Genomic DNA, 27,779 nt, shown 5'->3' with positions numbered 1-27,779 from the left:
ATCATTCTCTCTCCACTAAATTTTCGGCTATAGCTTTTGTCAGAAAAAGAGAGTGCACACACATTCACTTAAGACACAATTCGTGCACACATGACCACTGTCCAAGGCCACTGCATCTACAGTCTCCGAGAATCAGATCCAAACAAGCCGTTCCTCATGCCTCCCATCGGCAGCTGCTAGGCTAGTGACAAGAAGTGGTGACAGCACTGACTGCAAGCTGAGGGGAGTGCTAGGAAGGGGAGAAAAGCAGTAGTAATGAGGGAGTAGGGAAGTGGCACACATACTCGACTGCACCCAGCCACCAACTATGCAAGAAACCTCAGTAAACAAACCATTTCATCTACTGAGACAAAAATGAGATTTTCCCAGGGTTTTTTTTCCAAATTTCCCTGATGTGTGTGAAATTCCCTGATATTCCACGATTTCCCTTATTTCCCAAACCTGTGGCAACCCTGATGAAATGAGTTGGAGACAGAGAAAGAAAGATTCCACATTTGTTGAACATGCTCTGAATGAAAGTAATTCTTATGGTGTGAAATGTGATGTTCTGCATAAAGGAAATAAAGGGAGAAAAGTAGCATTACTTGGAATTCTGGCTATTAATACATCCTGATCTGGTTCTTAATGAACATACACAGGTCCATTACCCACCTTTATTAAAGTAGCAGCCTGTTGTTATTCCTCCCACCATTAGCTAATAAGCTTGTTATAACTGTTCCATACCCACTTTCCACATATATCTTTCTTCCACTTTCTTTATTCAGTCTGTTCAACACATTCACCAGATTGTCCTTGCCAGTACTCACTTGCACAACATTTCTGTATTATACACAACATAGTTTTAATATTTGAATATATTGTAATATAAGATTTATTTGTTCAGTGTCTCTCTAGGTATTACACCATGTTGTGTTTTGTATCTCTAATATGTATAGAATGCCACATACTGTTGCAAAGCGTTCTTTTGTACAGCTATAAACTCTCACTTAAATTGTGTGGAATACCTATTCAGCATTAAGTTACGTGATGAAGGCCTAACAAGCCAAACGCCAGTTCATGACAAACTAATAAATACTATTGTGGCATGTTAATATTTTGCATTTGAGTTATTAACAATCTCAGAGGCTACTTCTTCAGATTAAGGCCAATGTTGTAGACCAACAGACTTCTCTTTGCCAAGAATGCCCTTTTTTTCCAGTGCTGTTTACATCTGCTTTGTTTTACCTGTCATGTGTTACTTTGTTTCCAATGTAAAATTTTAGTATCAAATGTATATTGCTTTTGAAGAGCAAAGCCCAAAAGGAGTCAGTTTCACACTACACAGCCATGAATGACAAACTGTTTACCAACCACACACTGCATAAAACTAAACACACATTAATTAATGCCTACACTCCAACAAATGATGAAAATCAGAAGGACCTGGAAAAAAACACAAATTCTGACCTTAAAACATCATGCGAAGATTCAACTGTTTGATTGTAATATAATAGTTGTATTGGAAGAGAAGAACAGATACAGAATTAAGCTCCAATGGACATGTGCAATAGCTCTTTGAGTTATGTGATAATCATAACTTTCTAACACTCAAGCACTTTAATCATCTGGCCACAAGTCAAAGAACATGGCAATCACCAAACAGGAGTTCTCCAAATAGATTGTCTTGTTATATCTCAAGGGCAAAGTCTGCAAGTAAATGTCAGAATCAAAAATGGTATATGGACTGACTGACCAAAATGTTCAGGTCTATCTCTCTTTACCAGGATTATGGAAGCTTACTTGTGAAAAAGCAATAGATTTTTATATAACACCATAATAAATATGTGGTAGAAAAAAAGCCAGAGGACTGAATTATGTATATTTTAAAAAGATACACAGTTCCATCAAGTGTCATGTGTTACATAACATGCATACAGAAATGGGGACAACAATTAACAGTAACAATTTGTGAGGGTAACTTTGACTAACACCCTGTCCAAAATAAAATTTTGAAAATGTTACTCTAAACTGATTGGAATCAAAACAGGGCTCTGACAGCAGGATGGACCTTCACCAATCTTACTTCACTACACATTGGGAAAAATAATATATACAAAAACCATGTACATGTAAAGAAACTATGACTTCAGTACCAGCTTAAACCACTGTGGACATTCCCAGTGATTTAAATCAAAAAAGCAAGCACACATTAACTCCAGCATCTTGTGCTATGAAAACACAGCTATAATGTTACAAGATTTTGAAATAGTAAGAGAACAATTAATGTGCTGAAAGTTCCCACACAAACAGGATTTCACAGATAGATTTGATAAAAGAAAGAGGAGGAGAAGAAAAAGAAAGCAAGCCAAAGATGGCGACCAATATAACCAAGTCAAATGTCAGACACAGGACAAGAAAATGTGTTAGCATCTGGGCAAATGGACTGAAGCCAAAAAGGAGAGGCAGAAAAATGGAAATCGATTTACAAACCATGTGAAGTATTTAAAAACAGGCTTTCAGATAAATACCAGTATTCATCAGTACAACAGTGTCTTCAAACCAGTGCATCTAAGTGTCTCATTCACTCTGCAAAACGTTTCTTGATTAATCAGAATGAAGAATTAAAAAATCTTGCACAATATACTGGGCCCACATTACTAATGAAAATGGAATCTACACAAAAATTTAACAATAAGCATATAACCTACAATAGACAAAATTACAGTACAGTGCATAAACGCAAAGTTAATCTTTATGGCCACATACAAAGAAATGAACAACTTCAGATGGGTAAAGGATGGATGCAGTATTTCTGACTCAATTGTTTCAAGTTTTTAAGTTGTTACTTTCAATGTGTGAAAACACACATTTCAAAATTCAGAAGATTATAACAACATTACAATAGTGAGCACATTTCAGATGGATGCTAAAGCACATTAGCTTTCAACCTCAACCTATACTGCTATACAATCTCTCTTGGTTCCCTTTTCCCTATTTATCATTATTATGTTACAGGGTGTTTCAAAAATGACCAGTATATTTGAAAGGGCAATAAAAACTAAATGAGCAGCGATAGAAATACACCGTTTGTTGCAATATGCTTGGGACAACAGTACATTTTCAGGCAGACAAACTTTCGAAATTACAGTAGTTACAATTTTCAACAACAGATGGCGCTGCGGTCTGGGAAACTCTATAGTACAATATTTTCCACATATCCACCATGCGTAGCAATAATATGGCGTAGTCTCTGAATGAAATTACCCGAAACCTTTGACAACGTGTCTGGCGGAATGGCTTCACATGCAGATGAGATGTACTGCTTCAGCTGTTCAATTGTTTCTGGATTCTGGCGGTACACCTGGTCTTTCAAGTGTCCCCACAGAAAGAAGTCACAGGGGTTCATGTCTGGCGAATAGGGAGGTCAATCCACGCCGCCTCCTGTATGTTTCGGATAGCCCAAAGCAATTACACGATCATCAAAATATTCATTCAGGAAATTAAAGACGTCGGCTGTGCGATGTGGCCGGGCACCATCTTGCATAAACCACGAGGTGTTCGCAGTGTCGTCTAAGGCAGTTTGTACCGCCACAAATTCAAGAAGAATGTCCAGATAGCGTGATGCAGTAATCGTTTCGGATATGAAAAATGGGCCAATGATTCCTTTGGAAGAAATGGCGGCCCAGACCAGTACTTTTTGAGGATGCAGGGACGATGGGACTGCAACATGGGGCTTTTCGGTTCCCCATATGCGCCAGTCCTGTTTATTGATGAAGCCGTCCAGGTAAAAATAAGCTTCATCAGTAAACCAAATGCTGCCCACATGCATATCGCCGTCATCAATCCTGTGCACTATATCGTTAGCGAATGTCTCTCGTGCAGCAATGGTAGCGGCGCTGAGGGGTTGCCGCGTTTGAATTTTGTATGGATAGAGGTGTAAACTCTGGCGCATGAGACGATACGTGGACGTTGGCGTCATTTGGACCGCAGCTGCAACACGGCGAACGGAAACCCGAGGCCGCTGTTGGATCACCTGCTGCACTAGCTGCGCGTTGCCCTCTGTGGTTGCCGTACGCGGTCGCCCTACCTTTCCAGCACGTTCATCCGTCACGTTCCCAGTCCGTTGAAAGTTTTCAAACAGATCCTTTATTGTGTCGCTTTTCGGTCCTTTGGTTACATTAAACCTCCGTTGAAAACTTCGTCTTGTTGCAACAACACTGTGTTCTAGGCGGTGGAATTCCAACACCAGAAAAATCCTCTGTTCTAAGGAATAAACCATGTTGTCTACAGCAGACTTGCACGTTGTGAACAGCACAAGCTTACAGCAGAAAGACGACGTACAGAATGGCGCACCCACAGACTGCGTTGTCTTCTATATCTTTCACATCACTTGCAGCGCCATCTGTTGTTGAAAATTGTAACTACTGTAATTTCGAAAGTTTGTCCGCCTGAAAATGTACTGTTGTCCCAAGCATATTGCAGCAAACGGTGTATTTCTATCGCCGCTCGTTTAGTTTTTATTGCCGTTTCAAATATACCGGTCATTTTTGAAACACCCTGTATCATTCTTCATTTAATAATTTTCTCTCTTCACATTTTCTAACCCATCTTTATCTCCTTTCCACTTTCACTAGATTTCAGGAAATTTTATCTGCTTCCTCTCCAAAGCTGTTTCATTTTGTTTTCCATTATGGGCTAAATACCCATTTCTATTACCGACAAAAATTAATATGATAGTGAGAAGGAAAACATAACTGGTCGAAACTATGAATCTTATTAGTTACAAAGCCAATACTTTTGAATACTTTAAGTAAACTGTATAAATGTCTTTCCAGACAACAGATTATACTTTAAAGAAAGCCATATGTAGGAATGAAAGTCCTACTCTCTATAATGTGACACTATTATTGCTACAAGCTGAAACTTCACAGCCTGTATATCTCCATCTTCTAGCCTTCTAAATGTTTTATTCAACACACCTTTGGAAACAGAGCCAGTAGCTGCTGACTGTTGATTCTGTGCTCGTCTTGAACCTCGTCCACTATTACCCCTGCCAGCAGTTCTTGGTGGGCTACCCGAAGAGCTGCAGCGACTGGGTGGTGAAGACGTGCCGCGCATCATGTTTTCGTCCACTGGCAGATTGGACATGTCAGTATCCACTGCCGCCGGACCGCAGTTCTCAGGACTAACTCCAGCTTCAATCATCAGCACCTTTGGGGAGAAAAAAAGTAAACTTCAGAATGAAACAATCTGATTAGCAAGTGTTCTATAAAAATCATATATGCAATTAAACATTTGAAAACAGAGTTGTGGAAGGTGGATCCTGTGTTTTTCCCCTAAATTCGAAAGTAAAAGACAGAAAAGTGCCCTCAAAATATTAAAGTATTGCTAAAGTGACCAAAACTAACTCCTATATGTAAATTTTCCAACATTACATGCAACAATATGCTGCTTAATGATAGCAAATGTCAAAATCTGAATATACAGATGACTGTGGCAAACAATACTATTGAAAAATCAGTAGTAATTATTCTCATGATATTTGGAGGCAGCAGAAACAGTTAAGTATTACTTCACTCACATTGAATGGGTGTCAAATGCATGTAATATTCCAAATGATTGAATCAGCTGACGTGAAATGGAACAATTAGTTTTCTTAATTTCAACACCATATATTACCCAATCGTAATCACAAGAGATCATCCACTGCAAAAGACTTGAGGTTTCCTGCACAAGAATACTCAGCAGGATCAAACTTGCATGAAATTAAAACCTAATTTGATAACATTGTCAGAAGCCCTAGCAATATTTTTACTTTCTTAAGAAGTCAGCAAAATTTACTGCTATGCGTTTCATGAATATCTAATTCAGTTTGGACCTTTCTCTTTCTACAATCACAGATACATGCACTTGTGAGCTCACCCTCCAAGTTTCTCACATGTGCCACCTTTCATCTGATGACCAAATGAAAAACTGAAGTGCTCCCAAAAATTCTTTCTATGGAGGTACAGGGTATATATGTGGATAGGGGAGGGGTGGGGGGGGGGGGGGGGTGGGGGTTGCACCGAGCATAACATAACTCATCTTGTGTAAAAGAAAATTTACTTTGAAAGCAATGTTTCTCAAATCACCATTCACAGTATTTTCCCTAGATCTGTTGGAAATGTAAAGAGCTGTGATGTAACACTCACTGAAACGAGACCCACGAGAAAGACGCCTCGGAAGTAGTTTGTTGTTACAAAGTATTACTTACCCTTTGACATAATTTGCTCTCGGCAGATGCTTGTGTGTGTTTTGCTGTTGTAAATGGTGCATTTTCTTTTCAACTAAAATTTTGTTCTAGTGTTACTCTCTTGTTAATGTTTTACTGCTAATTTAAAAAAATTACCTGAAAACCAAGCCAATGAAATATTCCTGGAATTCTAAAAAAATCCCATATTTTTCCCAGAATCCTCCCAGATGAATAAATTCCCAGGTTTTTCCCAAATTTCCCAGTAGTCCCAGGGTGTATACATCCTGAAGTCATACTGAAGTATTCCTTTAGGAGCAGCATTAAAATGCTTCATTTCCTTAGTTTGTAATGTGTGTCTGAAGGGCAAAGACTTCATATGCAGCTTTATCAAATAAATAACGCACAGAAATTTTAGAAGGTCACATATTTTTTCCATCGATGTCCTGTGGAATTTTGTCTTTAGTAGTAACTGGCAGATGCAGGTGCTCCATTTTTGTGAAACACTGTGGGGACCTATGAATGCACTTTTATATACTCCAATACAGTTATCTTTTGGAATCACAACATATTCAAAGAAACACATTTTTTACAAATTTCCTGACCTCAAAGCCTGTTTTTTTAAGAAGTCTCTCAAAGCCTGTTTTTTTTAAAGAAGTCTCTGTTTACAATCTGTGGCAACAATGAGTCCTTGCAGACAATTAACATGAAATTTCATCCTCAGTTCTCCATTCTGTTCTGACTCCTGTACGCAATCACAAAACAATTTCAAAATTCTTCAATATTTTCACACGCTTGCATGATCACGAGTGCAAAATTTTTAAGATATTTCACTGAAAGCAAGATTTTAAAAACATGTCTATCAGCACAATTACTAAGGCCTCATGATTTTTAAAAATAAACTTTTCAATAAAGTCATTTTCTTCTATTGGGGACCAATATAAATCATAGAGAAAATAAATGAAAACACCAAACAATTGTTTCTCACACCGTCATATAAGAAGCTGGTAAATTTGAGTAACTTTTTGGCAATGTGGGCAGGAACCATAGAAATAATTAATGGCCAAAATTATCACAGTAACTTTCAAGTACTGCATGTCCACAATCTCCTGAAGGACCTCTACAGAATGACAGAAATTTGTTTCTCAAGACTGTGATTCTTGTCAGTCCTATTGATCAGTAACAAAATTATCTTTTTCTGTTGTCATTCAGCAAAATTCAATAAAATACTCAATAAATGAAGAACTGAGAGATAGAAAAACAAGTTTCACACGTGTCTCTACAAATAAAGAAAACAACATTCACTGATGTCATCATATTACACATTCATTCTTAAAACAGCCTTTCAAAGCAGAACAGGTGTATCAAAGGTAGTGTGCTCTGCAACTGGTAAATGCAGTTCTATCACAATGTCCCTTAATAATACAGGTGACAATTAACAGATGGGAATATAAGGAGGGATGAGATTGAAATGATATCCAAAACATGAGAAAAACTAATACCCTGTTGAATTGAACTGAGTTCACTTCAAACCATGGTTACATTGACCCGGAATACTTTCTCATTTTAGACAGACTAGTACACCAAGGTAACTGCATCATGTTGCTCATTTAGGGTAGTAGCCAAATAGTGCCAATACTTTGATCTCTAACAACTCACCCACCAAAGGATATTTGTCAACAGTCTGTAATCACTTCACTGGTATTTCAGAACTGTTGTCAACATACAGAGAAAAATTAATCCCAACATATAGATAAAAATATTAATCAGCGAAAGAAAACCACACATCCACAAAATGTGACAACATTACCTGCCTACGGCGCTGTAGCCTCACAAGTGATTCCTCTTTAAGTTTCTTCAAACGTAAAATGCTGTTCCACTCATGTTCCTTGGCACGTGCCAATGCCGCCAGAGCACCAATCTCACGTCTCAACCGCTCTGCAAGCTGTCGCAGTTCTATGTCCTCATTGCTGCCACCATGGCCTCCACCACCACTGCCCCCAGCAACTGCACTCACAGCCTCTCTTAATGACCGTTCTCGTTCCCACTCTTCCTCCTCTTCAAGCTCCTCCACCTCAACCTAAATAATAAAAGAACAATAGTGCTTGTTGGAATATCAACAATATTATGGAAAGGCTAAGTTGCTACTCACTTTAAAGATGACACATTGAGCTGCAAACAGAAAAAAAAAAAAAGAAAAAAAAAAAACTTGTGTATGAGCTTTCAGTCGAAGCATTTTTCAGGAAAGAAAAACACACACACACACACACACACACACACACACTAGCGTTCATGTGTGGGTGAAGTGTGCCTGCTTGTGCGAATGTGTGTAAGGCTTTCACCAACAGCTCGTATGCAACAATCTTTTCATTGCGCCTGCATGCAGTGCAGTGTTTCGTCTTTACAGTGAGTAGCAGTCCATCCTTTTCATAATTTCTTAAAAAATAAAAGATGCATAGAAGAATCATACACTGCATTTTCCATGTGAAAGACACATCAACAATATGAGAAAATATAAGAGAAAAAGCTATATTTCACAGTTTCCAATTATCACCACCACCACCAAATAGTAGCAGAAAAAAACAATGCAGTGGATAAAAAAGGATAGACAACTTAATTTTAGCTCAAGTTTTCAATATTCACAATAAATCAGCTGCCACTACCACTGTTGCTTTATACAACCTGCAATGTTATATATGCCTTCAAACACAATGCATGAGATTTTCATATTCTCTTGCACACACCATGCAAACTTTAGTCCTACAGAAAAAATGAACAGAAACTTTTTGTAGGAAATTTAGTATAGTTAAATTTTGTATTGGGTTACGTTTTTGGTAGAGGCTGTAGTTTTTGAGTTATTAAAGAAAAACTTACAAAAGTGACCATCAAACACATGCCCCACACTCACACTTGGCACTGACCAGTCGAAATTTCTAGAATGTTGCTCTTGGTACTCCCTCCTACCACTGTAAAAAATTTTGTGACTGCATAAATTATTTCCCTCATTCAACCTTTTCTGGTCTTCACTGACTAGCCTTATTGCGCCACTAGCTTAGTCAACCACATACAAACTGTAAAACTGACGTCTATGAAAATTTACCGAACAATTTTCGTACAGTGGTAGGGGAGAGTGCCACAATCATCATGCTAGAAAGCCTGATGCAAGGAATAAGTGTGTTTCAAGGTCACCTTTGTACGTGTTTCTTGAATAACTCTAGAACAATGACCTCCTGCAAAAATGTATTCCAGTACAAGCTTTAACTACATTCAATTTCCAGAAGGTCTGTTCATTTTTTCTGTAGGACTAATAGTCTGCACAGGGTAAGCGAGAGAATACGAGAATCTCGAATGTGGTTTTGAAGGCGAAATGTAACATTGCGGGTTGTATAAAGCAACAATGGTAGAGGCAGTTTAATCACCTGCACATCTGGTAATATGAATAAATTTTTCTAAATTCCTTGCCATTAAATAAATGTAATACACATTTGGTAGAGAGTTGAAATACACACACACCAAAAAAAGGTTTGCATCAGGATGATAGACGTTGACTGTGGATATTGTATCACAGACTTTGTCCCTTTGACTGTTCAGAGATGCCACTAAACTCGCCGAAAGATGTAAACAACCATGCATGAGCAGCGTCTATTAGATGGAGGGGGTCCGACAGCCAATCATTTCCAGTCATTCTACCAGGAAGGAGGTACATGGCTCGTATTGTATGTAGTTCAACTATACCTAGTCAGTCAATACCGCAGTTCGATCGCATCCGCATTGTTACTTTGTGCCAGGAAGAGCTCTCAACGTGGGAAGTGTCCAGGTGTCTCAGGGTGAACCAAAGCAGTGTTGTTTGGACATGGAGGAGATACAGAGAGATAGGAACTGTCGATGACATGCCTCGAAGCTGCTGAAGGGCTACTACTGCAATGGATGACTGCTACCTACGGGTTATGGCTCAGAGGAACTCTGACAGCAACGCCACATGTTCAATAATGCTTTTCGTGCAGTCACAAGACATCACGTTATGACTCAAACCGGGTGCAATAGGCTGCTTGATGAACAATTTCACTCCTGACATCCACGGCAAGGTCCGTCTTTGCAACAACAACACCATGCAGCACAGTACAGATGGGCCCAACAACATGCCGTATGGACTGCCCAGGATTGGCATCATGTTCTCTTCACCGATGAGTGTCACATATGCCTTCAACCAGACAATCACCGGAGATGTGTTTGGAGGCAACCTGGTCAGGCTGAATGCCTTAGACACACTGTCCATTAAGCGCAGCAAGGTGGAGGTTCAAATGGCTCTAAGCACTATGGGACTTAACATCTGAGGTCACCAGTCCCCTAGACTTAGAACTACCAACACCTAACTAACCTAAGGACAGAACACACACATCCATGCCTGAGGCAGGATTCGAACCTGCGACCGCAGCAGCAGCGCAGTTCTGGACTGAAGCGCCTAGAACCGCTCGGCCACAGCAGCCAGCCAAAGTGGAAGTTCCCTGCTGTTTAGGGGTGGCTTTATGTGGGGCGGACATACGCCGCTGGTGATCATGGAGGGCGCCGTAACAGCTGTACGATACGTGAATGTCATCCTCCCACTGATAGTGCAACCACATCACAGCATATTGGTGAGGCATTCGTCTTCGTGGATGACAATTCGCGCACATCTTATGAATGACTTCCTTCAGGATAACAAAATAGCTCAACTAGAGTGGCCAGCATGTTCTCCAGATATGAACCCTATCAAACATGCCTGGGATAGATTGAAAAGGGCTGTTTATGGACGACGTGACCCACCAGCCAATCTGAGGGATCTACGCCGAATCGCCATTGAGGAGTGGGACAATCTGGACCAACAGTGCCTTGATGAACTTGTGGATAGTATGCCAAGAATAATACAGGCATGCATCAACAGAAGAGTACATGCCACTGGGTATTAGAGTTACCAGTGTGTACAGCAATCTGGACCACCACTCTGAAGGTCTCACTGTATGGTGGTACAATGTGCAATGTGTGCTTTTCATGAGCAATAAAAAGGGGCAGAAATAATGTTTGTGTTGATCTCTATTCCAATTTTCTGTACAGGTTCCGGAACACTCAGAATAGAGGTGATGCAAACCTTTTTTTATGTGTTTTTTTTAATTGTTTTTTCTTTATCTTGTAGCTACTACCACCTACTGTTAACAATTTTAACTTTCGTTTAATGACTGTTACAAATCTTAATGGACACTCAAGACAACTGGTCTCTCATATCTAACAGCCTAAGTAGCTCAAATTAACATTGTAACAGTATTTCTCAAGGGTTGTGCAGGGCTGCTATAAACGATCCATACATTTTCCCAAATATTACATTCGTAAATATGACTGATCCACAAATGGCACTGTAAACTCATCAAGTCTGCAATCAGCCTTAGCAAAGCTTCTACAAGCCTCTCTCTGGCCACCAACACAGATCCAAACAGTAGTCAAGTTCATTCCATACCTTACGTAGCAGCATCCTGTTAATGGTCCTCACAGCAGCACTGATGCATACTCTTAGCTGTTCCAATAATCTTGGCAGTGGGGTTGTGTAACAACCATCTATAATGTACTGCTAAGGGAGGAAGTGACAAAGCTTTAGGTAAGGTGACCTGAGGGGTCAAGTGAACAGTTTCACATCATCTTCACCATTATACCCAAACCAGTCGTGCAAAAGAAGATCATTTAGGTAGCAATGAGCATCAGTGCACCTATGTGGTAGTGCCCCTTCTTGTTGGAAGATGTAATTTTTGGAATTAGCAGTCAGTTGTGGAAACAACCACAACTGCAACCTATCAAAGTAAGCGGAACCCGTCACAGTTTTCTCACATAAGAAAACAGACCATATAGCTTTGTCGTCATTTTGTCAAGGCACTACACTCTTAACATTGACTGGTGGCCACAGTGCAAAATTCACAAGTTTGCAGTTCTATTCTTGCAGAAATCATATTTGTACTTTTAAAACTTTGGGAAAGATATAACTCTGACAATAAATGAACCATTTAGAGTAGCCCTGCATTAATAGCTGAATACCAGTGCAACGACTCACCTCTGGTATCCGAGGTTTCTTACGGTCGCTGCTGTCACTATCACTACTAGGTCTCTTGCGAGATGCTGCTGGACTTTCAGGCTGCTTGACGGATACTGTCTCAACAATTTTCTCCATGCCTGCATTTTCATCATCTAGTTCCTCCTTAAGCTCTTGCTTTAATTCCACAGGTTTTGCAGTGTTTTCTGAAACAAAGAAATAATTATGACATTTTGTAGAAAATATAAACAAACTGATCTTGGGTTTCTAGAACCAAGAAAGATTACAAATAATCATTTACTTTAAGATCTTTCTCTTACAACCAGGGAGGCTAATGACACACATAACTACTGAAGCAAGATCAGTCCTTACAAAATCTGAAGGGAAGGGTTAATACCCCCTAGAGGGGAAAATTGTTCTGTCTCCAATATTAAGTCAGTCTCCTGAACAATGCCCATGAGCTATTACAATATGATTTAATGAGTAACGATAAGGTGTCGAGTCACGACATGCAGAATTCCAAACCTTGTCACAAAACCAAGAAGAGGAAGAAGAGGTAGTGGGATGTTTTTTTAATTTATGGACAGAAACCGCAAATTTCCCTCTTACTAATTGTTCTATGATGACAAAATGATGAATCCTGTCTCCTGGTACTGGTGACAACAATGAAATATTCTACTACTGCCTGGGCAATGTCTAATCATTGAAGCAGTAAAAGGATGCATACCTCCTATTTCCACCTAAAATGCTCATAGTGGTCTCTTATTTAGCACAAGATTTGATGAAAAAAAATCTACTGTACTATCAGACTACTGTCAAACTTCACTGATATTTCTTCAATAAAGAAGAAGCAATTTGACCAACAGCACAAACTCTGAAACTCTGAGTGAGTGGGGGGAGGGGGGGGAGTGAGGGCACAGCATGTTATGTGCACTACCATTACCATACAAAATAAAAGGTTTTTTTTTTTTTCTTCAGTATGAAGTCCCTGAATTAAAAAGGATTACTGAATTTAAGAAGTTCTGTTTTATAACGTATATAGAAATAATAATTATGTAAAACTAAGAACATGTCATTATAAATCAAAAGAAAACTAATTGTCAATTACTGCATATGAAATTAATTTTAAGCTGTTAATTTGTCTATGTTTGAAATCATAAATCCTACACAATGAAAATTGTTTCCTGGATTAATAAATAAATCAATCAATCAATAAAATATTCCTTAAAGGAGAACTAAAAGATGAAGTTTTATGGGAGGAGAGAACATCTTGGTCAAGTTCTTCAATGAAAGGACACATACTAGGAACACACAAAATTGCTAGTGGGTGATGTACTAAGCAACTGCAGGGAAGTCATATCTTCACCCTCAGAACTAAGAAAATACAAATATAATGTGAGAGTCAAAATACAGCAAGTGTCACAAAATATAATGTCAGTGTATAAGTTTGTAGTGTTTCTGTTTTGCAAGTTGATAGTCTGGGTGTTACGGGTCTATTTAACGACTGTCATTGTTTATTTGTAATTCACTGTTGATATTTGATTTTACATATTGTCATTTAGTCATTTGGAGATAGTGTGTGGAGTTGTGGATGCTAGAAAATGGAGTGACAAGTGGAGAAATCTGAACATTTCCAACATATTCTTTATTTGACTTCAATACAGGGGTGACAGCAGCAGAGGCAGCCAGGAATATTTGCACTATGTATGGGTATTATGCCATTTAACAAAGCATGGCAAGAAAATGGTTTTCTTCTTTTAAGAAGGGTTATTTTGATATTAGTGACTGTCCACATTGAGAGAGACCTTCAAGGTTTGATGAAGGTCATTTAAATGCATTAATCCACAACATGGCTAGAGGACAAATGTAAGGATGTAGAGGCTTATCTCACTAGGGGTAAGATAGATACTGCCTACAGGAAAATTAAAGAGACCTTTGGAGATAAGAGAACCACTTGTATGAATACCAAGAGCTCAGATGGAAACCCAGTTCTAAGCAAAGAAGGGCAAGCAGAAAGGTGGAAGGAGTATATAGAGGATTTATACAAGGGTGATGTACTTGAGGACAATATTATGGAAATGGAAGAGGATGTAGATGAAGATGAAATGGGAGATATGATACTGCGCGAAGAGTTTGACAGAGCACTGAAAGACCTGAGTCGAAAGAAGGCCCCCGGAGTAGACAACATTCCATTGGAACTACTGATGGCCCTGGGAGAGCCAGTCCTGACAAAACTCCACCATCTGGTGAGCAAGATGTATGAAACAGGCGAAATACCCTCAGACTTCAAGAAGAATATAATAATTCCAATCCCAAAGAAGGCAGGTGTTGACAGATGTGAAAATTACCTAACTATCAGTTTAATAAGTCACAGTTGCAAAATACTAACGCGAATTCTTTACAGACGAATGGAAAAACTGGTAGAAGCGGACCTCGGGGAAGATCAGTTTGGATTCCGTAGAAATGTTGGAACATGTGAGGCAATAATAACCTTACGACTTATCTTAGAAGAAATATTAAGAAAAGGCAAACCTACGTTTCTAGCATTTGTAGACTTAGAGAAAGTTTTTGACAATGTTAGCTGGAATACTCTCTTTCAAATTCTGAAGCTGGCAGGGGTAAAATACAGGGAGCGAAAGGCTATTTACAATTTGTACAGAAACCAGATGGCAGTTGTAAGAGTTGAGGGACATGAAAGGGAAGCAATGGTTGGGAAGGGAGTAAGACAGGGTTGTAGCCTCTCCCCGATGTTGTTCAATCTGTATATTGAGCAAGCAGTAAAGGAAACAAAAGAAAATTCGGAGTAGGTATTAAAATCCATGGAGAAGAAATTAAAAATTTGAGGTTCGCCGATGACATTGTAATTTTGTCAGAGACAGCAAAGGACTTGGAAGAGCAGTTGAATGGCTTGGACAGTGTCTTGAAAGGAGGATATAAGATGAACATCAACAAAAACAAAACGAGGATAATGGAATGTAGTCGAATTAAGTCGGGTGATGCTGAGGGAATTAGATTAGGAAATGAGACACTTAAAGTAGTAAAGGAGTTTTGCTATTTGGGGAGCAAAATAACTGATGATGGTCGAAGTAGAGAGGATATAAAATGTAGACTGGCAATGGCAAGGAAAGCGTTTCTGAAGAAGAGAAATTTGTTAACATCGAGTATAGATTTAAGTGTCAGGAAGTCTTCCTGAAAGTATTTGTATAGAGTGTAGCCATGTATGGAAGTGAAACATGGACGATAAATAGTTTGGACAAGAAGAGAATAGAAGCTTTCGAAATGTGGTGCTACAGAAGAATGCTGAAGATTAGATGGGTAGATCACATAACTAATGAGGAAGTATTGAATAGGATTGGGAAGAAGAGAAGTTTGTGGCACAACTTGACCAGAAGAAGGGATCGGTTGGTAGGACATGTTCTGAGGCATCAAGGGATCACCAATTTAGTATTGGAGGGCAGCGTGGAGGGTAAAAATCGTAGAGGGAGACCAAGAGATGAATACACTAAGCAGATTCAGAAGGATGTAGGTTGCAGTAGGTACTGGGAGATGAAGAAGTTTGCACAGGATAGAGTAGCATGGAGAGCTGCATCAAACCAGTCTCAGGACTGAAGACCACAACAACAACAACAACAACAACAACAACAACAATCCACATCACTGTGGAACAGCGATGGTTTGTTGTACTACAGACTGTTTCCCCCAAGATGTAACCACCACTACTGACATTTATTGTCAAAATCTGTGACATCTCGGAGACGCAATCCAAGGACAATGACCATGAAGACTGCACGAAGTGGATCTACGCTACAGTAACACCTGCCCACATTCTGCTACATTGACAAGAAACACTATACATAAGTTTGATTGGAAAGTCATTTGGGACATCCACCTTATTGACCTGATATTGAGCACTCAGATTTTCACCTCTTCCACTCTCTAACCAATACCCTTCAATGAACTTCCACATGATATTACGCTTCTAACATGGTGCGATGTCCGATTTCTAATGTCGCGGGAACAAAAAGTTATCCCAACATTGGCAGACTGTTGCACATAGTGAAGGAGAATATATTAGTGATGACTACAGTATGTTATGTGTAAATGCTGTGTTAATTAAAACTTATGGAAAAAAATGCTAAAAAGTTAAAGAGATTTATTTAGAATAGAACAATACGAATCCTAAAACCTAAAAAGAAATGTATGTGAAATAATATATTTTATAGGGCACAGCATAATCACCAAATGGCTACAAATTTTCCTTGAATATCATTTGCACAGTAGTTTTGGAAATTCATATTTCCATTATTGATGCTGTATGAGCAAGTAGTACAACTTAATGATACATGTAAGTACAACTGCTATAGATTCTTGACAAAACCCACTCCATCCTGTGGTCAGTGATCATTTCAATCATAGCATCGAGTGGGTTTTGTGTTGGCTCTTATAGGTGATGTGAAGTCATTCTGACGAATCACACATGCTTTCATAACAACAATACAAATTTCCGAAATTGGTCTGAGACTGAAGTTGAAAGACAAACTGTATCTGTTGGATGGAGCTTCTTATCTTACAAAATGTGTTATATGGATTATACAGCTATGGACCAAAGGCAAGCATCTACAATCGGGTACAGAATAAAAAAACTGCTATAATTTTCTACAGCACAGTTTCCAACTATTCTGTCAGGTAAAGCTGTAGCCATCACTGGATTTTTATCTTATTTGTTGAAATGTCTCCATTGTGTTGATCATAAAATAAATGTTAGAAACAATGTTTGTGGTCTTCTGGGCAGTGGCAACTACTAACTTATTTTAGAGTGGATAATGGGAATGAAGATTAGGGATTTAACATCCTGTCACTAACAATGTCTTTAGATGTGGAGTAAAAATCAAGCTGGTAAGAGAATTAGTCATGCATTTTTCAAAGGAATCATCCTGGCATCCACTACGAGAAATCTTCAAAAAGCGTGAATCTGTATGACCATTTGAAAATTGGCAACCCACTGCCCGAAATCCCCAGCCCACTACTCTAACTACACTGTCATCTGACTGACTGCGCAGAAGGGCTAATTTAAGTGAAAGGGGGCTGAAAAAGTGAAGAGGAGGAAGGGAGAGTTATGGATGAGTAAACTGGAAATAAATGACAATTATAATGCATCAAATTTTGTGTCATACTACAAAATGTTATTGCTGTAAAGGCAAAGTGGCAAAAACATAATACTAATGAACTTGTTACATGACTCGGAAAAAAGAATAAGTTACTGCCCCTTACCTGAACTGCTGTTGCTGCTGCAGTTATTGATGGCGGCCGAGATGGAGGCAGCGATGCCACTGCTGGCAGTGGTCGCGGCAGCAGCGGTGGCAGTGCTGGTGCTGGTGGTAGTGGCGTTCGTGATAGAGTTGGTAAGAGCTGTGGTGTTTCTGGCAATGGTGGGCACACTGTTGCTGTTTTTAGCAGTCTTGGTGTCAATAGTTATCCTTGCAGTAGGAGAGGCAACAGCGCTATTGACAATCGAAGCCTTTTTGTCTGCTCCAATTACGAGGTCAATAGCTTCATCAGATGCAGCTGAGGCTGCTGCATTCTCCGAGATGACTGCTCCTGCAGCTGTCTCCAGCTTGCACTCCTCATCCATGACGTGCATCTTGTTGAGGCTGCAACAAAAAAACAACTTCTTGTTATATTTGTTTCATTGCTGCAAACTGCACTAACAAGCACGAAGTGAGAGAGAGGGGACAGTTGGAACAGAAGAGAAAGGCCATCACTTTTTCTAAATTCAGCATCTCTTCTTGAAAGTAATTCAGAGCAATGAGTCTGACATCATTGAATGATAACTATGGATATTATTTTTATAAAGAACTTATGAAAAACTGAAAGCTGAACAATCAGCTGGTATTTAAAAACAGCCCCTCTCATATCAGTATCCAATCAATGTCTTTACTCCTGCAGCATGTTTTATCTGTATTGTGTGATTATCTAACGAGTATGTGTGATGTGTAATATTACTTTGGGTATGGGAGTGAAATGAAACGACAAAGTGAAACCCAGTTTGTCAGCAGATAGGGAACACCACACTAATAGCACCAAAATTGAGCTGTCAGTTGATTTAATCACCATCAACAGTGTCACTTGCAATTCTTAATATTTGTCTGGTGACTCACACAAGGTATGCCTTCAGGTGAGCATACAGGTTTACTATTCCACTCTTGTGAGCAATATTTCCACGTCGGAAGTACTCTCCAGCACCAGCTGCTGTTAATGAAGGTCTACAATGTGTTCTTTGCCAAACTTTCACTCCATAAGAGACTATGGAGTATCCTCCTTTTATCAGACTGTTTTTTGAGATGTAGAGTTCATTTTAAAGCATGATTAAAACAGACTACACCCTACTTGTTAGATGAGTGCAACAGTGATTTATTTATTTTTCCATGTATCATTATCTGTATTTCCACTTATTTGCTTTCCAGGTTCTGTGAAATCATGAGCCAGAGGTACTACTTCATTCAATGAGTTAGCACATAGTTTACAGAATGTCAGTTATAAAATATATAAACAAAATAAATTGAAGAATCAATAAAATACCAAAAATACACAGGAAGTATACAAAAAAATAACACATTACAGAAAAAAAATCCTCAACAACCATGAGGAGCTCCTGTACAGAGTAGGAGTGAGCCACAAGGAAACATTTCAACTTAGATTTGAAGGCTTGGGGTTTACCACTTTTTTTGCAGTTATTCTGGAAGCCTACCGAAAATTTAACCTTCTGAATAGAACACATCTTCCCATACAATGCTTAAGGAAGTGTAATCCAAGTGTAAATTGTTTTTCTATCAACTGCTCGCTGAATGACTGTTGTAGTTTCTTCTGAATAAGTCAATATTGTCAACAACAAATCCTATGATAGAGTATACGTACAGGAATGGCAGGGTTAGAAGTCCGAGACACCTCAACAATCACCTACATCAAGTTCACGAACCGGCATGGCATATCTACCTGACTGTCATTTCCTAGCGTAAGAATATACTTTGTAAGTGCACAGAGTTGTCCCAGAATACAATTCCGTAGGGTAGGGGTTTCCAAACCGTGCACTGTGGTTCCCAGGAGTATCACAGCCTTACACTAGGCACACTGTGGTTGTTTCATAAAAATAATAGCTATTTGTTGTCTGAATAAAGGAGCAATGTGTGTATCAAGAGTGATATCTAGCATTTTGGTACGTAACTGTTGTTGCTATGACAGTGAGGTAGATTGCAGTCTAGTACTATGGCAGAAAAATTTTGGATGGTTAACACATACATTACATTTCTCTCGCTCTTCAAATTGGTTTAGAAGAAAATATATTTCAATCGAGCAAATAACTGAAGTCTGTGTTTGTGGATCTAACTGAACTCTGATTATCTTCTGAATTTCCAGAAGCAGCGATCAATACGACTGCACTAAAGATCCTTTCCGTACACAACATCCATCAGTATTTACCACTGAAGAACTTGAGAAGTTCACTGATATTTCGTCAGACTCCACACTGAAATCTAAGTTCATTTCCTCATCACTGTTTGAGGTACGGAGCTTGGTGATGCAGGAGAATCCACAATTAGGTAACAAGGTTCTACAAGTTTCGATACCTTTTCAACATCTTATTGTTGTTAAGTATAGGCCGCAGTCAACACGAAATATACATCGCAAATGAATATGATGAAAGAGATGCAGGCTGCAGTTTCCAAATTGCCCAGAGATGTGAAGAAATGACAATGAAGATGCAAGTTCATTCTTCCCTTTAGTTTCGTTGCATGAATAAGACGTAGAAACATTAAATGTTAATTAAAATATGTTATGTCAATAGTTTATAAAGAAATAGCTACTCTCATTTTTTCCAAAAGTCAAGTTTATTTACCCCACAATAAGTCAAATGTCATGTGCATTTAAATTGCATTCCACATTTTTCACAATACTGTTAGTTTCATCTGCAAGAAGAATTTTTTAAATCATCATTCATGTTTAGTGACAGATCACTGATAACCACTGCCTGACAATAATAAGTGAAGCATCCACAAACAGAGGAGGAAACAAAATGTAACTTTACAGGTTGAGAAGGTTTGCAATGTTATTGCAGTGTTTACAAAATCGAGTCAAACTGACAAAGAACTTGGCAGTACAATGTTGTTCCTCCTTTGGCCTGTATTCATACACTGATCTGGTTGGGACCTGTGTCCAAGTCATTGCATGCTCTCTTGTAATTCACCTTTGATATCTTGGATATTGGCATCGAGACGGAATTGATGTCCAAGTCAAGCTAGACCTACACTTGCACTATTGGGGACAGATCTGGTGTACTGCTGGCCACAGAAGCACCACAACAACACAATGTTTGTTCACAGAGGCACATGCCATGAGTACATGAGCAATGCACTGTTAAAAAATGCGCCATGATACATGAGAACACAGGTTATCAGTAAGGTACTGACATTCCGCTTTCCACAATTACTACCAGCCGTGACCTGCAGTCATACCTGATGCCACACACCCCTCCCCCCCCCTCCCCCCCAACATAACGCCAGGAGTTAACACCACTGCTCCTCACCAAGGAAAGACGTTGGGGAAGAGTCGTACCTCTCCTGAGGTCACCACCACCCTCTCTGAAGACAGTCATATGGAATAGTGCCAAAATGTGATGCCATTCATCACCAGCCCATGCTTCCTAATCATAGCACCAGTCTAAACACAGCCATCTGTATTGTGGTGTGGTGTTAATGGCTGCCTGTGCACGATATGGTAATTCCGTCTCCTGGCTACTGTTAGTCTCCGATCAATGGTGCAGGACGATAAATAATGTTGTAGGGAATATGTTACTTGCTCTCAGACAACAATTGAAAACGTGAAAGTACTACAATCTGTTCAGCGCACAGTACAGCGAACCTCCCTTGTTACGGTCTGGCGTGGTCGATTGCAATGTTGGCAACAGTATCACAGCTCTTTCGTTCCCATGCAATCCGACATCGGGTGCAACCGAATGCCCCACAAATCGCCACACTGCACGATTCGACCTGCTGGCCAAATGGAGACCCAGAATGTGGCCCCTTTCGAACACTGTCTACCGCTGATAATGCTGCTTTCTGTGAGTATGCAGCAACTCCGTGTCCTTCGCAGTAATCACTTACCCTCTGACACAGTCCATGCCTCCTTATTTACCCTACCACAACGGATAACAACACTAAAAATCAACAATACTAATGCCCTCTTGCATGTATTCTACCTGTCATGGACCATTGTAATTCTGATTGTTCACATACATGCTGATGGTGTGAACATGTGCTAAATTACTTTGACATCTGGGTGCTTCACTTCTTTTGTCAGGCAGTGAAGAAAATTTGTGAATCCAGAACGAATCCCTGTGGAATTCTCACTTTAAAAGACCCCATTAGATTCTACCTCTACAGCTACATCTACACCTATATGGATACTATGCAAATCACGCGTAAGTGCCTGGCAGACAGAACATGGAACCACCTTCAGAATAATTCTCTATTATTCCGCTCTCTGACAGTGCCCAGAAAAAAACTAACACCTATATCTTTCCCTACGAGCTCTGATTTCCCTATTTTATTATGATGATTGTTTCTCCCTATGTAGGTCAGCATCAACAAAATATTGAGGAGGAGAAAGTTGGCGACTGAATTTTTGTGAGAAGATCCTGTCACAAAGAGAAATGCCTTTATTTTAATGATGTCCACCCCCAATCCTGTATCACGCCAGTGACACTCTCACCCCTTTTCCTCGATAATACAAAACGTGCTGCCCTTCTTTGAGCTTTCTCAGTGTACTCTTCCCAATCTGATGACACTGGATGGCTAACTTCTGCTTCATTTTTTCCAAGTTTGAAGGGAAATATTTCTGAGGTTCTTCGCTAATCCCACAATGTTCCAACTTATCCAAAAGGACCGCATGTTGCACAAAATCGCATCCTTTCGTTAAAATAAATGTATCTACAGTCTTCAAGCTTTTTCTGTGGCCAACAGTTTCCTGGAGCCAAACTGTGAGTCTAACAACAAGTTATACAGGGTGTTACAAAAAGGTACGGCCAAACTTTCAGGAAACATTCCTCACACACAAATAAAGAAAAGATGTTATGTGGACATGTGTCCGGAAACGCTTAATTTCCATGTTAGAACTCATTTTAGTTTCGTCAGTATGTTATTCCACCTACACTCAATGGTTTCATACGGGATACTCTACCTGTGCTGCTGGAACATGTGTCTTTACAAGTACGACACAACATGTGGTTCATGCACGATGGAGCTCCTGCACATTTCAGTCGAAGTGGTTGTACGCTTCTCAACAACAGATTCGGTGACCGATTGATAGAGGCGGACCAATTCCATGGCCTCCACGCTCTCCTGACCTCCAGCCTCTTCACTTTCATTTATGGGGGCATTTGAAAGCTCTTGTCTACGCAACCCCGGTACCAAATGTAGAGACTCTTCGTGCTCGTATTGTGGACGGCTGTGATACAATACGCCATTCTCCAGGGCTGCATCGGCGCATCAGGGATTCCATGCAACGGAGGGTGGATGCATGTATCCTTCCTAACGGAGGACATTTTGAACGTTTCCTGTAACAAAGTTTTCAAAGTCACGCTGGTACGTTCTGTTGCTGTGTGTTTCCGTTCCATGATTAATGTGATTTGAAGAGAAGCAATAAAATGAGCTCTAACATGGAAAGTAAGTGTTTCCGGACACATGTCCACATAACATCTTTTCTTTCTTTGTGTGTGAGGAATGTTTCCCGAAAGTTTGGCCGTACCTTTTTGTAACACCCTGTATGTATTGAGATGTGCCACTACTGCCTTTCTAAAAAAAACGACACACTGGTAACAGATAAAATGGCGGGTAATTGCCCACATTCTCTCTTTCTATTAGTTCACTCTGTTTAGTCGACTCTTAAGTCAAGACATACAAGAAACTAGAGAAGTGACTCCCGGGTCTGGCAGAGCGGCCCACAGTGAAAGTGGAGGGGTCTGCGGCAGCTCTGCTCGCCAAGGTCGGGAACGCTGCGGACTCGCGACCCACTTTCGCGGCGTGTGAGCGGTCAGGCGCGCGCCACGTGGGGCCGGCCTTGACCCGCTCTGGCCACGAGCCGTGCTCGCGTCGCAGCGGAACCCCGTTCGAGCTCCGCTCGGGCCGCTGCCCGGCCTATGTTTACAATACCGGTCTCATACTCTGAATAAGCGGGGTCCAAATACCCGTGCGACTATCGTTCCTTAGTTTTCCTAGATTTTTGAGACCCGCGCCGCAATTGTTTCATAAACAAGGTATTTTTATTAATAATACGCCGTCTTCGCTCACAATATTTTATTTTTCTGTAAATTCCAAGATGTTTTGGACCTTTAACTCCGTTCCTAAGTACTACATTGACGTTCTTGGGCGCTGTATGTACCGGGTGATCAAAAAGACAGTATAAATTTGAAAACTTAGTAAACCACGGAATAATGTAGATAGAGAGGTAAAAATTGACACACATGCTTGGAATGACATGGGTTTTATTAGAACAAAAAAAAAAAACAAAGCTCACAAAATGTCCGACAGACGGCGCGTGAAAGATCTCTTGCGCGTCGTTTGGTGATGATCGTGTGCTCAGCCGCCACTTTCGTCATGCTTGGCCTCCCAGGTCCCCAGACCTCAGTCCGTGCGATTATTGGCTTTGGGGTTACCTGAAGTCGCAAGTGTATCGTGATCGATCGACATCTCAAGGGATGCTGAAAGACAACATCCGACGCCAATGCTTCACCATAACTCCGGACATGCTTTACAGTGCTGTTCACAACATTATTCCTCGACTACAGCTACTGTTGAGGAATGATGGTGGACATATTGAGCATTTCCTGTAAAGATCATCATCTTTGCTTTGTCTTACTTTGTTACGCTAATTATTGCTATTCTGATCAGATGAAGCGCCATTTGTCGGACATTTTTTGAACTTTTGTATTTTTTTTGGTTCTAATAAAACCCCATGTCATTCCAAGCATGTCTGTCAATTTGTACTTCTCTATCTTCATTATTCCGTGATTTATTCAGTTTTCAAATTTATACCGACTTTTTGATCACCCGGTATTTCCAGTTAACACCATTTCTTAAAACGAAGTAAATGTACCGCCCAAATCTCCAATCTAGTCCTCGGGAAAAGGTGTTTTTCTCCGAAATGTGTTACACGTATCCAGAACAGTAAAATCTTGAGACCGAATATAGCGTATTACTAGTTAAAAATACAGCTAATCTAGAAGCTACAGTAACTGATAGCTCACGGCGAAACGTCTGTTAATAACTTATTTTAACAGGACGGAAAGTCAAGGTGAAAATGTATCAAAGTACACGCCTGCGCATAGACATTTTTTTCCGTTCTCATCCCTCATTCTTTTATTTCTTCGCTATGACTTAGCTGCAGAGAAGTATTGCCATTTCCTAAAAGATCCTGCATAAAACATGCAGCGGAAATGAGAGGGGAAATGTTTCACGTTTTATGCGCATACACAAAAATACACTATACATCGAAAGTATGCATGGCTTCGTACTTCGACTAATTACTAGATGTTAGTTCAGTAACAAATGCATCAGGGACGTTTCAACCCTTCTAAAGCTGCCGAAGTCGACTGCTGGTGATGGGATTGTGAAGCCCAAACGACTGCTAAACCAAGTCCAAACAGACTTCCTTTATTGGGGGAGCACCGCTAACGTTGGTTGTAAAAAATCGCTTGAAATAAGCGAAGGAATCACTCGTGGGTTCCACAGTGGTACCAGCAGTGCAGCTAACACTCTGACTGTGCGCACGGAGTTAAGAGTGGGATACAGTAGTCGAGCAGCTCGTCGTAAGCCATACATTTATGTAGTGAGTGCTAAGTGATGCCTGAGATGGCGTAAACAGCGACGCCACTGGGCGGTGGATGGTTGGAAACGAGTTATTTGGAGTGATGGCTCACACTATACTCTGTGGCAATTCGATGGTGGGATTTGGGTTTGGCGAATGGCTGGAGCCTGGAGAACACTACCTGTCATCATGTGTTGTGCCAACAGTTAAGCGGGGAAGAGGTGGAGTTACGAGGGGACGTTTGAAAAGTCCTTGCAAAGTCCGAGAGATAGCACCATCGGCGCGTATAGAGGTCATGTTTAGTTAATTGCATCTTTGGAAAGAACGCACACCAAGTTTCAGACATATTGGTCTATTTCTTTGTGGTTGGCATTTGTGTGGATCAAGGAAGTCGAGCGATTGTCAAAAGATGGACGAAGAAGACTTTCGTGTGGTGATTAAACATTACTTTATGAAAGGCATAACGCCTAAGGAAATTACAGAGAAGCTTGATAAACATTACGGTGACTCTGCACCTTCGATTAGAACAGTTTATGAGTGGTTTCAAAAATTTCGGAGTGGCCATATGGGCACGAGTGATGCTGATCGTTCTGGACGTCCTGTGGAGGTTACGTCTCCAGAAATCATTGATGAAATCCATGATATGGTGATGGATGACAGAAGAGTTAAGGTGCGTGAGATTGCTAGTGCTGTGGGCATCGAATGAACGGGTACATAATATTTTGCATAAACGTTTGGACCTGAGAAAGCTATCCGCAAGATGGGTTCCGTGATTTCTCACGCTTGACCAAAAACGGAATCGTGTGAAGTGTTGCAAGGATGGATTGCAGCTGTTCAGGAAGAATCCGCAGGGCTTTAAGCGTCGTTTCGTAACGTTACTATTGATGAAACATGGATACATTACTATACTCCAGAGACCAAACAGCAATCTAAACGATGGGTTACCAAGGGAGAGTTTGCACCAAAAAAGGCTAAACCATTCCTTCGGCCGGAAAGGTTATGGCGACTGTCTTTTGGGATTCGCAAGGAGTAATCCCCATCGACTATCTGGAAAAGGGTAAAACTGTTACAGGTGCATATTAGTCATCGTTATTGGACAGTTAGAAAACAGAGCTGCAAGAAAAACGCCGGCGAATGGACCGCAGAAAAGTCCTTTTCCATCACGACAATGCACCAGCACACACCTCAGCAGTTGTGGTCGCATTATTAATGGAAATAGGATTCCAACTCGTTTCACACACCCCCTATTCTCCAGACTTGGCTCCCTCCGACTACAATTTGTTCCCCAGTTTGAAGAAATGACTAGCGGGACAAAGATTTTATTCAAACGAGGAGGTGATTGCTAGCTATTTTGCAGACTTGGACAATTCCTATTGTTCGGAAGGGATCAACAAATTAGTACAGCGTTGGACGAAGTGTGTAAGTCTAAAAGGAGACTATGTCGAAAAATAAAAAAGATTTAAGCCAAACACGTTAGTTGTCATACAATATGAGCGTGCTTTTCGCAGTTGCCTTACTGCAATTACGAAAACGCTAATTGTGGAAGGATATGAACACACTTTATAGCACTGTGTTTTGCGAATAGAACAGGAAAAGCTCGGAGATGACAACTGTATCAGCTTGAGAATACACGCTATCATAAAGCAACATCTGTGGGATAGTGGTTTGCGACATCATTCCTTAATTTTTTTTTTAATTTTTTTTTTTTTGCCTGCCCAGAATCCCGATCTATTGGAACACCTCTGGGATGAGTTAGAGCGTACGTCGACTTCGCTCCAGACTCAAGCGTCCAATATCACGACCTTCCTCCCTGGTTTCGGCTCTTGAGGAAAAGTGGACTGCCGTTCCCCCACAGGCATTCAGACACCTCGCGGGAAGTGTTCCCAGCAGAGTTCAAGCTGACATATGACGAAGGTTGTATAGATCCATATAGATTCGATCAGGTAGTGTACAGCGTTCCATAAGCGGTTGTCGGTACCGTGTCTTACACATGTAGACTGCGTCCTCAGTCACTGCCAATAGACCACAGTCCTGTTGTCTGACATCGGGACTGGCAGAGCGTGTGTCGTTGTACAAATCAAATGTAAGAGGACTCTTTGGCAAATTTCGCCTTACTGACCAATCTGGAAAAAATTTACAGTCTATATCCCATCTACAGTGCGGTCACCACAGACGGAACACTGTCTCAATTCGTTATAGATGTACGGATTTTTGAAGTAACCCTACAGTCTTCCTGTACTGACCTAGGAACACAAGAAGACTTTGACGCAGAATGGTCGGGCGGGGATTTGAAACCCATTCTTCTAGCATGAATAGGAGTGCACTGCAAATGTAAACGATTAAGTTCTGCTGAAAATTTCGTTGCTGGTTATGTAGTTGCCATACCGACTGAAAGGATACGTTCGTCAAAATTCCCTTACTTAAATATCAGTAGTTATTTCTGTTATGAAATGCTATCGGTGAGGGATGAAGTACAGTGGTGACTTATCTTCAGTCGTTTCTCTCTCTCTCTCTCTTTTACAGTGTCCCTCCTGAAGTCTCTTCGTGTTCTAGCAGCGACAGCTCACAACCGACAGGCTAAAGCACAGAGAATTTATCAATCATTTTTTAACATTTATTTCATTCGATTAGTTTCCTAATTAAATAAGCTACTGCAGGCTCTCT

At 40.3% G+C, this 27,779-nt stretch overlaps 1 protein-coding gene across 1 annotated transcript in view; it reads right to left on the bottom strand.

Moving 5' to 3' along the window:
* LOC126450491 (uncharacterized) overlaps positions 1-27,779 on the bottom strand; it is a 571,147-nt gene that overhangs the window by 30,396 nt on the left and 512,972 nt on the right. Inside the window, exons 2-5 of the mRNA XM_050091026.1 lie at positions 17,532-17,911; positions 12,282-12,466; positions 8,019-8,288; positions 4,959-5,190 (exon numbers count right to left, since the gene is read on the bottom strand). Of these exons, the coding sequence (XP_049946983.1) occupies positions 4,959-5,190; positions 8,019-8,288; positions 12,282-12,466; positions 17,532-17,911 (1,067 nt within the window). The remainder of the gene's footprint in view (positions 1-4,958; positions 5,191-8,018; positions 8,289-12,281; positions 12,467-17,531; positions 17,912-27,779) is intronic.

Source organism: Schistocerca serialis, chromosome 1 (genome assembly GCF_023864345.2).
Source record: "Schistocerca serialis cubense isolate TAMUIC-IGC-003099 chromosome 1, iqSchSeri2.2, whole genome shotgun sequence".
Classification (NCBI taxonomy): domain Eukaryota; kingdom Metazoa; phylum Arthropoda; class Insecta; order Orthoptera; family Acrididae; genus Schistocerca; species Schistocerca serialis.
This window is presented reverse-complemented; position numbering and strand designations above follow the sequence as displayed.